Source organism: Pavona decussata, unplaced genomic scaffold (assembly GCF_977016875.1).
Source record: "Pavona decussata unplaced genomic scaffold, jaPavDecu1.1 SCAFFOLD_5, whole genome shotgun sequence".
In the NCBI taxonomy this organism is placed as follows: domain Eukaryota; kingdom Metazoa; phylum Cnidaria; class Anthozoa; order Scleractinia; family Agariciidae; genus Pavona; species Pavona decussata.
Window position 1 is genome coordinate 97252 of NW_028145429.1, and position 13531 is coordinate 110782.

General features: G+C 37.1%; 1 protein-coding gene across 1 annotated transcript; it reads left to right on the forward strand.

Moving 5' to 3' along the window:
- Nucleotides 1–640: 640 nt before the first annotated feature.
- Nucleotides 641–12915, forward strand: LOC146489573 (glycerol-3-phosphate dehydrogenase [NAD(+)], cytoplasmic-like). The gene is made up of 11 exons (XM_085104985.1): nucleotides 641–777; nucleotides 923–1103; nucleotides 3188–3256; nucleotides 3529–3600; nucleotides 5223–5351; nucleotides 5841–5982; nucleotides 6877–6989; nucleotides 7523–7563; nucleotides 8888–9074; nucleotides 9892–9998; nucleotides 10778–12915. Exons 1-11 carry the CDS (start codon nucleotides 656–658, stop codon nucleotides 10863–10865), a joined length of 1251 nt encoding a protein of 416 aa, XP_084961111.1. The 5' UTR covers nucleotides 641–655; the 3' UTR covers nucleotides 10866–12915.
- Nucleotides 12916–13531: the final 616 nt, after the last annotated feature.

A 13531-nucleotide genomic window follows, 5' to 3' on the forward strand; every position in this document is an offset into this window, starting at 1 on the left:
AAGTGTTATTATTTGTGGGAAACTTAATTGAAAATATCTTTGCGATTGCAAGTGTTTCTGCGGAAACGTACAGCTGCTCATACCGAATTAATAACAGGAGAATTTATACATTAACCACACATTAAGAACAACTAAGTCGAACTACAAGGTATCATCTCTAGAGAGCTGCATAACGAAGGAAATGAGTCAACTGGTCTTTTTCTGTGATATTCCCCAAACCGTGATATTCCCCAAACCGAAATATAATTTCAATAATAAAATAAAAATAAAATTCCTTTAACTATTTAACCCCAAATAATTACGTTGTAAATATTTTTCATCACTCAGAAGGGTAGCCTGATTCTCATGATCTCAGACTGTCCAGGTCGCTCGCGGCCACACAGGGAGAGAGTGTGTGGCCGCGAGCGACCTGGACCGTCTGAGAATCAGGCTAATAGAAGGGCGAGGAGACTGACATCTACCTTGCCAACCAGTGGTTGTCAAGTTCAGTGAAAGAAAAGTCAAACAATAATATGAAATTCGATTAGTGGAAAAATTAGGAATCTGCACTTTCACTTTATCAGGCAAGGGCGTCTCTTGTCGTCTCTTGTCAAGGGTCAGTCAAGGACTCCAAGCGGATCACATGACAGAGCTGGTATCGTCAGCGGTATAACCCATGACGCTGATAGGCGTACGACATGACACGAATGAAATGAGTTTGAGCTATTTCGCCCGGAGTTTGCACAGACTAACAATGGCAACTCCACGAAGGGTCGCTATAATTGGCTCCGGCAATTGGTAAGTTGAGTTAGGAAAAGATCGAGCAAGCTACATATTGCTTTACTAACAGATAAAGTTTGCCTTCGAATCAAAAGTTCCTCTAGAACGTCAAACATGTGACGCCGGCCGGTCCACTCAAACGTTGTGTTTGTTTATTTCCTAGGGGCTCGGTTATTGCTCGCATTATTGGAGTCACTGTTAAGGAGCATCCGGATTCCTTTCACGAACAAGTGCAGATGTACGTGTATGAAGAGTTGGTTGAAGGAAGAAAGTTGACGGAAATTATAAACACCGAACACGAGAATGTCAAATATCTCAAAGGACACAAGATTCCAGAAAATATCGTAAGTTGAAGTCCGGCCGGTCAGTTAAGCATATCAACAACTTGAGGTTTTGCCTGTGTGGTAAATGCTGCACATCGTGGACATAAAATAATGTGTTGGTAATTTCTTGGAAATATGAACAAGTATATCTTCATGTAATTGCAAGGACTATTAAGTTTCTGTTTCTGGTATCCTAGAATAGAATGACAATATGAGCTTAAATTTATTGTCATATTTATAAATAGAAAAACTAATTGGCTCGTGATATGCATTTGATTTGTCATTCATGCAACATACTTATTTTAAAAACACAAATATGCCAATTATTTTTTTCAAGAAGGTCTATAAGTTACGGTCAGATTTAAGGCGTATGCGAGTTTTGCAGGAAAGATGTGTAAACGAACAGCTAAATTTTCATTTAGTCTGTTTGCTTGGCTGTGTTGCAATGTTTGTTTTAGGATTCAAAGTCAAGCTTTATTACTTGAATGGTTTTAAATTAAAAGCTTGATATTGTTTATTGACGATTAAGTCCTTAACTTAAACGTTTTTTTGTTGTTAGTGTTTTTAATTTTTAAAGCTGAAAATATTATCTCTTGATGATAAACAAAACAACAAGTAGTTTCCTGGTAAGATCATTGAGCAAGTGACAGCGAAGTAATATTGTTCTTGTTACATGTTCGTAATATATTTTATTATTACTATCAACTTGTAGCACATAAATTAAAATTACAATCAGAAGCCATAGTGAGGGGCTTAAGCTTATATTGGATTTTCTTTTAAAAGCAATAACTGATTGGCATTTAATTGTCATGCATATATGAGCAGCTTTCATCAACATCATCAAAACCTTACTAAAATTAAGGAAGTCTGTTTTATGACATGTTGATCAATACTATTCTATCAGATTCTCATTTGTTGGTTCAGTTCAATATGTTTTTACATTTATTTAGTTATATTCTTATATGAAGTATCTTTACATCATAATAAATCATACTGATGCACAACAGATGACAGAGCTTAATGCAGCTTAATGCAGTTCCTAACATCATAATTCTATGAGAATGATGATTATTCTAGAAAGTGACGCAGGCATACTCGGAAAAAAGAAATCCGAGTGCTCCTATCAGGAGTCGAACCTAAGACCTTCCGATTACTAGTTCGGATGCTCTACCACTGAGCTACAGGAGACTCGTGGGAGCTAAGGCCATTAAACTAGGTTCATGGGACAAACATCCTGCATACTGCTAGGATTTGAATGTCGAACGTGTGATATATGAATTTCTTTTTTCCGAGTATGCCTGCGTCACTTGCTAGAATAATCATCATTCTCATTCATTCACCAGGCTGGAAATTTACCATCACATTTCTTTCATCATAATCCTAGTTGTAGCAAAGGGAGTAAAATATTGTTTTGGGTTGATTCCAAAGTAATCTGCTTGCTGGAATAAATTTAAGGCGGAGAAACACCTGTAAAAACTCACTAATGCCACCTGGAGTTCCAAAGTACAAAGCAGCAAAATCTTTGCAACATTTCTTTTGGAAATATATACAATAGCTGCTGCATGTACTTCTCAGTCAGTCAAATTTCATCATCTCCTTCACAAGCTTAAATAACTTTTAGATTAGCCTGTGGAGGAAAGGTTAAAGCATGACTAACAGAGAAGGATGTGCTCTTAATTTTCAGGAACCACCTTGTACTGCATAATAAACATTACCACAGGAAAGTACCGCTTGCTTTCATGTCAGTGGTCACACTTCAGGATTACATGCAGATACAAACATTTGAACGACTTGTACAGTGTGATAAACAGAACCACAGGAAAGTGGTGTTTGGTAGCTTTCATTTGAATTGTCACACTTTAAGATTCCATCCACAGACTCAAAAGTTAGAAGTACATTCTATAGCTTAATAAACAACACCACAGGAAAGTACTGCTTAGTAGCTTTCACTTGAATGGTTACATTTAAAGATTTAATCCATTGATGCAAATATTGGTGCCATTTATATATTGTGACAGTGTTGTACCATTTTTGTTCTCTGGGTGACATTCTACTAAACAATAAAGGAATAATGAAATCATTAAAATTATTTCATTTTGTCACAGAAAGCAAACCCAGACGTTGTTGAAGCCGCCAAGGATGCTGATATTTTAGTGTTTGTTGTACCTCATCAGGTAAATAATAAATGAATGTCTTACCCTGCTGTTGTGAATGCCAATATTGCTTTCATTGGAATATCATTCAAGAAAACAATACTTTGTTTTTGTGTGCAAAAAAAAAAAAAAAAAAGCAAGATGTCTCCACATGTTGCTAGAGAGACGTAAATTTATAATAGATCAACTGGGAATGTTATGGCTCTTTTATTTTTGAATATGTACCAGTAATTTGTGTTTTAGTGTTATGATGTAGCAGTCTTTTTACTCTCCTTTCTTTCTTTTTTCATTAGTTTGTAAAGAATGTTTGTAGAAGGCTTAAAGACACTTTGAAGCCAAATGTGATCGCTATTTCACTCATAAAGGTACTGTCAATGTCTGTTTTGTTGTTTTTGGGGGATCATACAGTGTGGCTTTTTCTAATTAAATTTATTATTACTTGGAAAAAAACCCTAACCATTTTAAACTTTTAAGAAATGAAGTCAGAGACAGAACTTCCTGCTTGAAAGTTTTAGCCTTCATTTTATTGTAAATTTTGATTGGTACAGCTGTAAGTTAAATATATGTTGCCTTGGGATGTAGTTTTGGTGAGCAAGTGCTGAATGTTCATTAAATTTATTCAAGGTCAGATGAGCATAAAAAAGTAGCTGAAACAAGAGTGAATCCAGTGATAATCTGCCAAAAGTTCACCTGCTGTACAGGCTAAAATAGCTTGCAAGAAGTACTCTGTTTATTCAGCTGTCTACAGCCAATTCATGTCATGCGTGACCAGTATTTCCAAGAATGAAAATGAACATTCAAATTTCTCTTTGTAATGTCCGACATGTGAATGGAATGTTCAACATTTCTCTGGAAATCTTTCTGAAAAAGACGCATTAACAGAAAAAAGATTCAAAATACTTGGGAAACAATTGTTATTCTTGAAATAATTAATGCTGTAATGTAAAGAAAAATTCATAGCTTTTTACCGTCAATAAACTAGGGAAATTTCTGTGGGAACTCTGAAACCTCATTGGCGATGTTCAAAACTGACATGTAAATTCCAAAACTCCGTTCAAATTTCAAAAACACAGGTCACGTGTGACGTGGATCGACTGTAATACTCAGAGCAATTTTGACTTGATTTTAAAATGACCATGCACAAACAAACCCAAAAGAACAAATGAACTGAATTCAAATATCAATTTGATTGGTTTAGCAAACATATGCAGCATTTGGCTTGTTTTGATCTGTGACCTGAGAATTTCTAGAAATAATCAAAACATATCTCTCAAACATGTCTCTCAGGTTTCAGGAAACTCTTTGATCGGTAATCAGCGATTAGGGTTTCTTTCAACAGGGAAACAAAGAAACCTTTAAAGTTTGTGAGGTGTGAAACAAATTCTCAGCTTTTGGGGAACCATATCTCCAGGTCAAATACAAATCTCTTTAATGAACAGAATTCTCAGCTTGATGTAAGTCACAGCAGGAGATCTAGGGGAGAGGCCTGGGCCCTCCTTATTGTTAAGACCAAAATGGTGTCAGAATGCCAAGATATTTCATGTCACGAAGAGAAGCAAGTCCAATATTTGATAGCAAGTCCCAGACTTACCTGAAGGTCTGGATCCACCACTTATAAAGGAGTACAGGATCATTGAAGATGTTTGCTGCAATAATTATTGTTTGTAGTACTTACGACAAATTCTTTGTCTGTACCTGGACGGTAAATGTTCCTGGACACTAAATATAGGGTGCTAGTTTTCATCATCAGGCATTAAGCCTAGTTACACTCTCTCAACTGATTTGGAGCACATTGACACAGGTGTGTTTGGCAATTCCTCAACTCTTGCATCCATAGGTTGGATTGAAGAGAATAAAATGAATGAATGGGAGCTCTGGGTCTGTGTAGCTCAGTGGCCCTTGATCGGAGCAAAAGCATTTAAAATGTCAACTGTCATCTTTTGTGCCTTTGTTTACATGGCCAGTAAAACTGTGTCCTTTCTTACAGTTTGGTATTGCGTGCCATTACATGAGAATTGATGCAGTTGCCGATGAGACTCACATTATGACTTGGAAAACGTGCAGACAGAATAGCATAGATCGAGCTGCCACCCTTAAACGGCAAGCCAGCATCAGGGCAAGTGACCTTTGTGCTCTCTGATAGGCCCTGCCAGGGTTAAGTCTAATAAATGACTTGAATTTAAGAAAATGTTTTCAAAAGGGTACCACTTTGTTCATGGGGTCAGCCGATTTTAGCTTAGTCGAAAGAAAAACCACACTGTCCACATACAGACAGAAGCATACCCTGACAGGGCCTCTTTATTTATGGCTAGTTAATATTGATAGTTTAAATTAGGTTCATTTTGTAGTTTTCATTTTTTTTTTCACAGTGTATATATAATAAAGAGACATGACAATTAATGAAACTTTAAAGGCACTTGCCCTGAGATTGTAGACCAAATTTATTATTAATTTCACACTTGAAGTGAAAGGCTTTCTTTTCCATGGTTTAACAGATCTGAGGGTAACAACTGCACTGACCAATTAGTTGATTAAAAGCTTTCAGTTGATCACGAGTTCTTTAGTACTAAGCTGTCTCATTTAACTGTTCTGTTTTCTTCTGTAGGGCCTGGATCATTCCAGTGTTGGTTTAAATCTTGTTTCGAACATCATCAAAGATGAACTGAAGCTTCCTGATGTCAGTGTTCTTATGGGAGCAAATCTCGCCAAAGAAGTGGCACAGGAGATGTTTGGCGAGGCCACTATAGGCAAGTGAAAGTTATGTTTCCTACTTTGTGGAGTGACCACCTTAGGACAGAAGGTCCTAAGAGAAATTATTTGGGCATAAATAAACTCAATTAGACTCCACTGACTGTTTTATAGCCATGGATAGTTTCCTGCACAAGTCTCTTTCAGGTGACCTTATTATTTTCAAGTTTATTTCCCTATAATCATTATCCAGTCTTTGGAACCATGGATGTTACCAGAGCCCTACATGACAATTAGGTCAATTGCCCCTGATGTTATTTAACCAGGGTGACCTCTTCAGCATAAAATGCTGATATCAATAAAGGCCCTACAAAAGAGAAAAGAGCCTAAAAAGCCTTAATACAGCCACTAACTTTAAAAGTAATTAGAAAGCTTGAATGTGATTTATAGAATTCTAAAATATGACTTTTAAAAATCATGACTGAGTTGAGATCCTTCATTTCATAATTTATTTCATAATAAGATCCTTCATTTCATAATTTATAACATAAATACAAGGCTGTTGTCTAACAGGAGCACTGTAACCTGGGACGCTCAAGGAACAGCACCTAACACTTTACATGTTTGGCTCCTAACTTCTCATTGTTTTTAAACTTAGCTATAGTATACAGAACTTCATGAAAGGGCCGTGCTCAATCTTAACTTTTTCACTCACTTGTCCTTGGGCTAGTGGGGTGTAAAATTTACTAGCCAAAAGGCATCACCTGGTAGCCAAGCCCTGAATTATGTTTGAATAATAAGGATGGTTATTGTAGCTTTTTGCCTTTTTTATGTTCAATTTCCAACTGTATCATCCAAAATATTATTGTCTCTTCAGCCTTTTTGTACAGCACCCGTCATGTTATGATGTCTGGCCTTGCTTAGATAATGAAAATTATTTGTTTTTGCACTAGGTTGCCGCACAGAGGAACATGGCCCCATTCTAAAGGAGCTTTTCCACACTGAGTACTTCAAAATAAATGTTGTTAAAGATGCAGACACTGTTGAACTCTGTGGATCTCTAAAAGTAAGCTAATTGTTAAGCAGATTTAATGGTTTGCTTTAATAATGGTATCTTCATCAAGGGATGTTTTGGTGAAAAGCACAGGACATTGAATTTTGATGTTGTATTGAGATTTATCCATTGAGGATTTACTGAATTTAAATGTGAACTCCTTACAGAGTCATATGAAAAAGCCCTTACTGGGAGGGAATATTTTACTATATTAGGCAGAATGCAATAAATAAAAATAATTAATATCACAAGTGAAAATCTCCATTTGTTCAGTTAGCATGGTGAATAATGATTGAATGACTTTTGTTCACAATGGTAATCTTCATGTATAAAATTAATGTAAAAATGTATATGACACAACTACACAAAAGCTCGCTTCAACCAGATTTATAAATAGCAAAATGCATCTTGAAAACTTGCAAAATTGCTGGTTTAACCTGTACTCAGGGTTTGCAGCCTGTTAAAGGCAAGGTGTACTCTAGAGTCAACTATTACTGGCTTGAAGGAGAGAGTTGAAGGAATCTCTTTTATCTGTTAACTTTTAGAATGCTGTGGCGGTTGGAGCTGGAGTAGTAGATGCTTTGGGGTAAGAGATGTGTGTCTTGCTTTTTACAAAACTGGAGTAGATTGGCGAGTGGTTTTACTACCAAGTTTTGAACATTTTGTGGCGTCATTTTATCATCCATAAGATTAAAGACCATAGAAAACTGCGGTCAATTTGTTTTCTCCGATAATGGAAAAATTTTGAGGGGAATTGGCTTTATTTTCTGTCAAGAAAGCTTGTGCATTACATTTGATGTCATTTTTAATGTCTGCACTCTAATAGACAGTAGCTACAAACCAATCGGCGTGCGGGAATTTTGACAGTTATAAATTTGTAACAAATAAGTTCTTACATGATATGCATTCAGACAAGTTGCTAGGAGTTACCTGGCCATGGGCCATGGGCTGGTCATTGCTCACAGGAAGCAGTAGTGTACTGAGTGTCTGTGCTGTAGTGGACAGGGACTAACTCAGCATTCCATTTCCTTTCCCTTAAAAAACTGAAGCAGTGTTGGAAATAACAGTCCATCAGCATGTGTTGTTTGACGAAATACATGTCTAAAGTGTCTAAGGCTCAGTTCAAACATGAAGCTATCGTCATGCTGAACTCATTTCATCCTAATCGGCGTGAATTAAGTTTGACATTAGCATGACAACTTAATCAACTGTTGTGCCAAGTAAGCACTGCAAGTTCTGTTACACTAACATCATGCCAAATGACTTAGTACAACATTGATTCAAACATTGTGCTTAACTTGTACAGAACTTGATATGTGCATTGTATTAATAATAATTATTGAAGTGCTGAGAGCATGACCAATGCAAATGACATTTCAGATAGCTTTTTGTTGTTTTAGCTCAGTTTCACTGGAATTTTTCACATGTGGCCATGAATTCCTTCAGGAAACCTTGCTCCAAAGTTTTATCTGCTGCTTTCTTCTTCCTTTGGAATATAAACTTATGATTATGGGTAAGATTTCAGTTTTTATCACAAAACGAAGTGCAAAGCAGTGGATAAAATATTGGAGCAACATTTCCTGAAGGAATTCAAGGCCACATGCAAAAACTCTGTTGAATCAGACTGAGCTAAAACAGCAAAAAGCGAACTGAAAAGTCATTTGGGTTGGTTATGCTCTCTGCCCTGACCAATTATTGGTCTGGCGCGACTAACTAAGTTGAATCAACTGTCAAAATACAGTTGGGCTTAATTCAATTGAGTTCAACACGACGATAGCACAACATTTGAACCAGGCCTAACTAATTCTACTGAGTGACTTCTGAGATAACTCACTCTCTCTGTATAAAATATATGTACATGTACTTTGATAACTAACTATTACAATGGGAATACTCATCTCATTTTTCAGTTATGGCGACAACTCAAAGGCTGCAGTCATTCGCATTGGACTCAAAGAAATGATCCAGTTTGCCAAGAGATTCTATGAAGATGTGGAATTGGAAACATTTTTTGAGTCATGTGGTGTGGCTGATCTTATCACAACATGTTATGGTGGCAGAAACAGGAGGGCTGGAGAGGAGTTTGTGAAAGGAAAGGTACAAATTGATTTTAGAATCATGTATTTGTTTCTAACTTGTATTCTGATTGTTATTATTGAAGGTTTTTTTGGACATTGGATGGCCTGGAATTTCATTTAATTATAATTTCAGTTTGCATTAATTAAAATAATATAGAATAAATAAATAAATATTATTTTTTGTTTAGAATGGTATACTGAGAGTCGTTAGTCAAATAACATGCCTTAGCCTTTGATCAGATGAAACTGTAATTTATAGGTTTCTTTTTTGGAGAAAGAAAGAAAAACCAGAGAACCTGGGTAAACCCTTGGAGTGAAGCATAGCAGGAACAACAACAACAACAACAACAAAAAATAAAACAAATGCATTGATAACACCAACTCCCTTTAAAATGTTGAGGTGATTCTAGCCTGCACCATTTTGGTGGGGCATTAGTTCTGGAAAATATATGTTTGGGACAAAGGATGCAAATGAAGCCTCCCTCCCAGATGCTCTTTTAGCTTGTCGTGCAGCCTTGGGGAGGAAAGATTATGTGACAAACCAAAAGAGCATCTGCGAGGGAGGCTACTGCAAATGAAGCCATAAACAAGCTAATGCTACCCTGTCTTGGTGTACTAAAGGTGTATGTAAACAATGTTACAGGTTACTGGAATGTTTTCCTTTTTTTGGCCTCCACTAATTTGACAAATTAGCACAGCTGTTGCTATTGGTTAACTGCACATATTGCAGCAACCTGTAGTAAGTTGGTTTTTCAAGCATGTTTTGTCTGATATTTGTCATTAATAATTAATGAATTAAACAACAAAATAATTATTATTTTGTTGTTTAATTCAAGACATTTGAGGAAGTTGAGCAGTATGTGCTGGGAGGGCAGAAGCTGCAAGGACCACACACAGTTTATGAAGTTTATCATCTTCTTAAGGAAAATGATTTGTTGGAAGAGTAAGTATATCCTGTTATGATTACTGTTATTGTCTTCCATGTAAGTTGCCACTTCTTGTTTTCTTAGTTTACTTATAAGAATGAGCTTGATAAACCTAAATTATGATTTAATTCTTATTCAGAATATAGGTCTAACACTGTAAGTCCTTACAGTGATCAGAATCAAATTTCTTCCTGTAATATCAATGCTTATTCAACCCCTGAGGTCATGAGAATTAAGGCTACGATCAATCAAACCCTTCATCAGAGTGAATCGACAAAGGGCTAACGCTTTAAAGGTCATCACTCGAATCTCTTTACAGTGGCCAATTGACCTTTAGTTATCAACTGTGTTGACAAACTCAACATTCACTCATGTTATAGATGTAACTGTCTGATAATTGACAAATCTGTAATGGACTCTTGCTGTAGCAAGTCACATCTCAAGTCAGCCAAATGGGCTCAAGGGATACATTAAGCTTGTTACCAATTTAACCACCTTACCTCCAAAATATAGTAGGATGTAATTTAGGGATCTTCTAATACCCTCTTTTATGTTTTCTTTTAACATAGTCATAAATTGATTGATTGATTGACTGACTGACTGACTGACTGATTGATTGATTGATTGATTGATTGGCTGACTGACTGATTGATTGATTGATTGATTGGCTGACTGACTGACTGAATGATTGATGGACTGATTGATTGACCGACAAGTCAGTCAGGTAATTTAACCAGAACCAATGTATTTTGTTATTTTGTTTGTCATCATATCTTTGCTCAAACTGTATTTTTAGGTATCCACTTCTGACCGCCATCTACAATGTTTGTTTTGAGAAGCATCCACCCTCAGAGATGATTGAAGTACTCAAGAGACATTTGTAATTTGCGGTCTCTACACCAACAAATACTATTTATGTTTTGTGATGTATAATTATGTATAATAGGATCGATGTGTGTGCAATTCTGTTGGTTTTCCAAACTTCTCAGCCGATCAAGGAACTAACGTCCACGTGCACAATTTATTTAGTTTAAATTCAAAGGGACAATGTCATGGGTATTTTGTCAAAATCATTCTGTAATTGAAGTGTATTTTAGATCGCTCTTATGTTGTTTCAGCTCAGGTTCACCGGATTTTTACATGAAGCATTCAATGCAGTGCTTTATCTGCTTATTCGCACTTCGTTTTGTGATAAAAACGTAAATGCTGCTCGCAATCAAAGGTTTTTATTGCTAACGAAGCGTAAAGCAACGAACAAAACATTGGATCAACGTTTCCTGAAGGAAGTGCAGGCCAAATGCAAGAAATCCGGTGAATCTGAGCTTAAACAACAAAAAGTTATTTAAAAAGCTCTATAGGTCCCATAGGTGGATTGCATTGCCGTTGGTGGACAAAGCAAAAGAAAATTTGCTCACAGAGTTTGCATAAAAATGGAAGTTAACTCCCAGAGGAGAAAAATCCACCAACATGGCCGTCATGACGTCACATGCAATCCTCCAATTGGTGCAGTGTAGTATTATGGTAACTTTTATCAAAACTAGACGTTTACATTTTGGTGTCCATTTATTAAGGGCGACTTTTTGCTCTTCAAGGTGTTACTAAAAATAGCTGACAGTACCTCATAAGTGAAAAATGGATAAAGCCGGCGACACACCTGGCGATTTTGTACGCCGATTGCGGTGAATTTGATTGATGCGGACACACTTGGCGATTTTTTTTCGCCGATCGCGGCGTTGTGGAAGTTTTGAAAAGTCATGTGATAAAATCGGCCAACCTGATGGGTTGGCTTTACCGGCGATTCGCAGTAATGACCATAGAAAATCGGGGAAACGTGCTCATTTGGCGAATTTAATCGCCGATATCTGACATGTCAGATATCGGCGGTCGCCGGTCGCAGATCTGCGAAAATCGCAATCGCTGCACCGGGCACATCTGGCGATTTTCGCCGATCGTCGCGATCGGCGTGTAAAATCGCCAGGTGTGTCGCCGGCTTAAGGGGGTAAGTTTCTAAACAAACTATGGTGCCTCGTCGGTGGGAAGTGGCCTTGTAAGGCGTAACAAGTACACATGCAACAAAAAGTTGATTGCAAGCACCATGTCACATGTAACACCCCTCATGATACTAAATTGTTTACGTCGCATGAAAAGTCGAATTGGTTTCTATATTTTGCAATGGAAGTTTCATCAATTTGTACGACAGAAATAGTTATGATCTTGGATCTTTCAACTTATAGAGCGGTTTTCAATTGAGTCTCGAAAGTAATTTCGTGTTTGCTTTGGTTTTGCATCACTACGCTCTGTGATTGGTTAACAAAACTCGCGGCACTTTCTCAACCAATGGGAATCCAAACCAAAACCAATCGTGTTTTCGCCGCACGCGTTTTCCCGCGCTTGGCGCCAGTTACATGTATTTGCTTCGAATTCTGATTGGCTCGTTATGTTGTTTACAGCTGTTGCTATTGGCCAGAGTATTTCACTTTGGTTTTGTTTTTCGACACTCAATTGGAAACCGCTCTAGTTTTCAAAGTCAAGATAATTTGTTGTGTACTTGATAGGATTTGTCCGTAGGTCTACATAATGATAATGTTTAATAATGATAATGTTTATTTGTGCTTTTTTTCTATTTACAAGTTGATTATTACAATCGTTTAATGGTGTTATATATATTACATGGTGTGTTTTTAATTTTGTTAGATAGACGAATCATTTTATGCAACTTTTGAAGGGAATATCGAAAGTTGCACAAATGTACGAGGACAAATTCCTCAGGTAGCAGTGATTATATTTAAATTCACGAAAACTAGTTCTTTCATGTTTCAGTCGTCTCATCGTGGAATGGAAATAAGCTTACCAAAGAAACCTTTTATGTACAATTTGATGTATTTTTTGGGCTTTCACGCAATGGAAATTAAAAGTATGTACCATTCTTTCCTATTTATTGGCCTGTATTGAGCATTTTAATGATATTGGTGACCTAAAGCAACGACGACGGCGACGGCGACGGCAACGACAACACCGCAAAACAAACAGGTTAATTAGGATAAACAATCGCTCTGCACATGCGTTTTAAATTTTGTACATTTCTTTGCTTCGACAAAACAAATTCAAGGTTTTGTGGAGAACGTGAGCACACGACGGTGAATTTTTCATTTTCTTTCTCAGCTCGAACACCATGCCTACCAATTTGGTTCCTAGTTGCCGTTTTAATACAATTTAAATGGACTAAATGAGTTGAAATAATCGCGAAGTTACGCTTTCGTTTCCGTCACCGTTCTCCCGTGCGTTACATACGAAGCTTTCCATTTGTGGAAACCGCCGAGGCAGGCCGATCAGTTTCTAAGTAGTGGAATATACCGGCCATTTTCAAGAGCTGGTTCTACAAATCGCTCAAAGTAGAACATTCTGGAAACGGTGTGCCCCATTTTGAAGGAAACGACAACACCGCAAACCGATCGAATGCTGTACCCAGGCCATTGCGACACATTTCTTTCATACTTCTGCGCGCTGTCCTACGGTTACGAAATTTACATCTACATCGAGCACTGCGAAT

Coding starts and splice junctions, on each gene's coding strand:
- LOC146489573 (XM_085104985.1), top strand. CDS start 656: ATGACGCTGATAGGCGTACGACATGACACGAATGAAATGAGTTTGAGC. Junction 1,104..3,187: donor ACAAGATTCCAGAAAATATC/GTAAGTTGAAGT, acceptor ATTTTGTCACAG/AAAGCAAACCCAGACGTTGT. Junction 6,990..7,522: donor AACTCTGTGGATCTCTAAAA/GTAAGCTAATTG, acceptor GTTAACTTTTAG/AATGCTGTGGCGGTTGGAGC.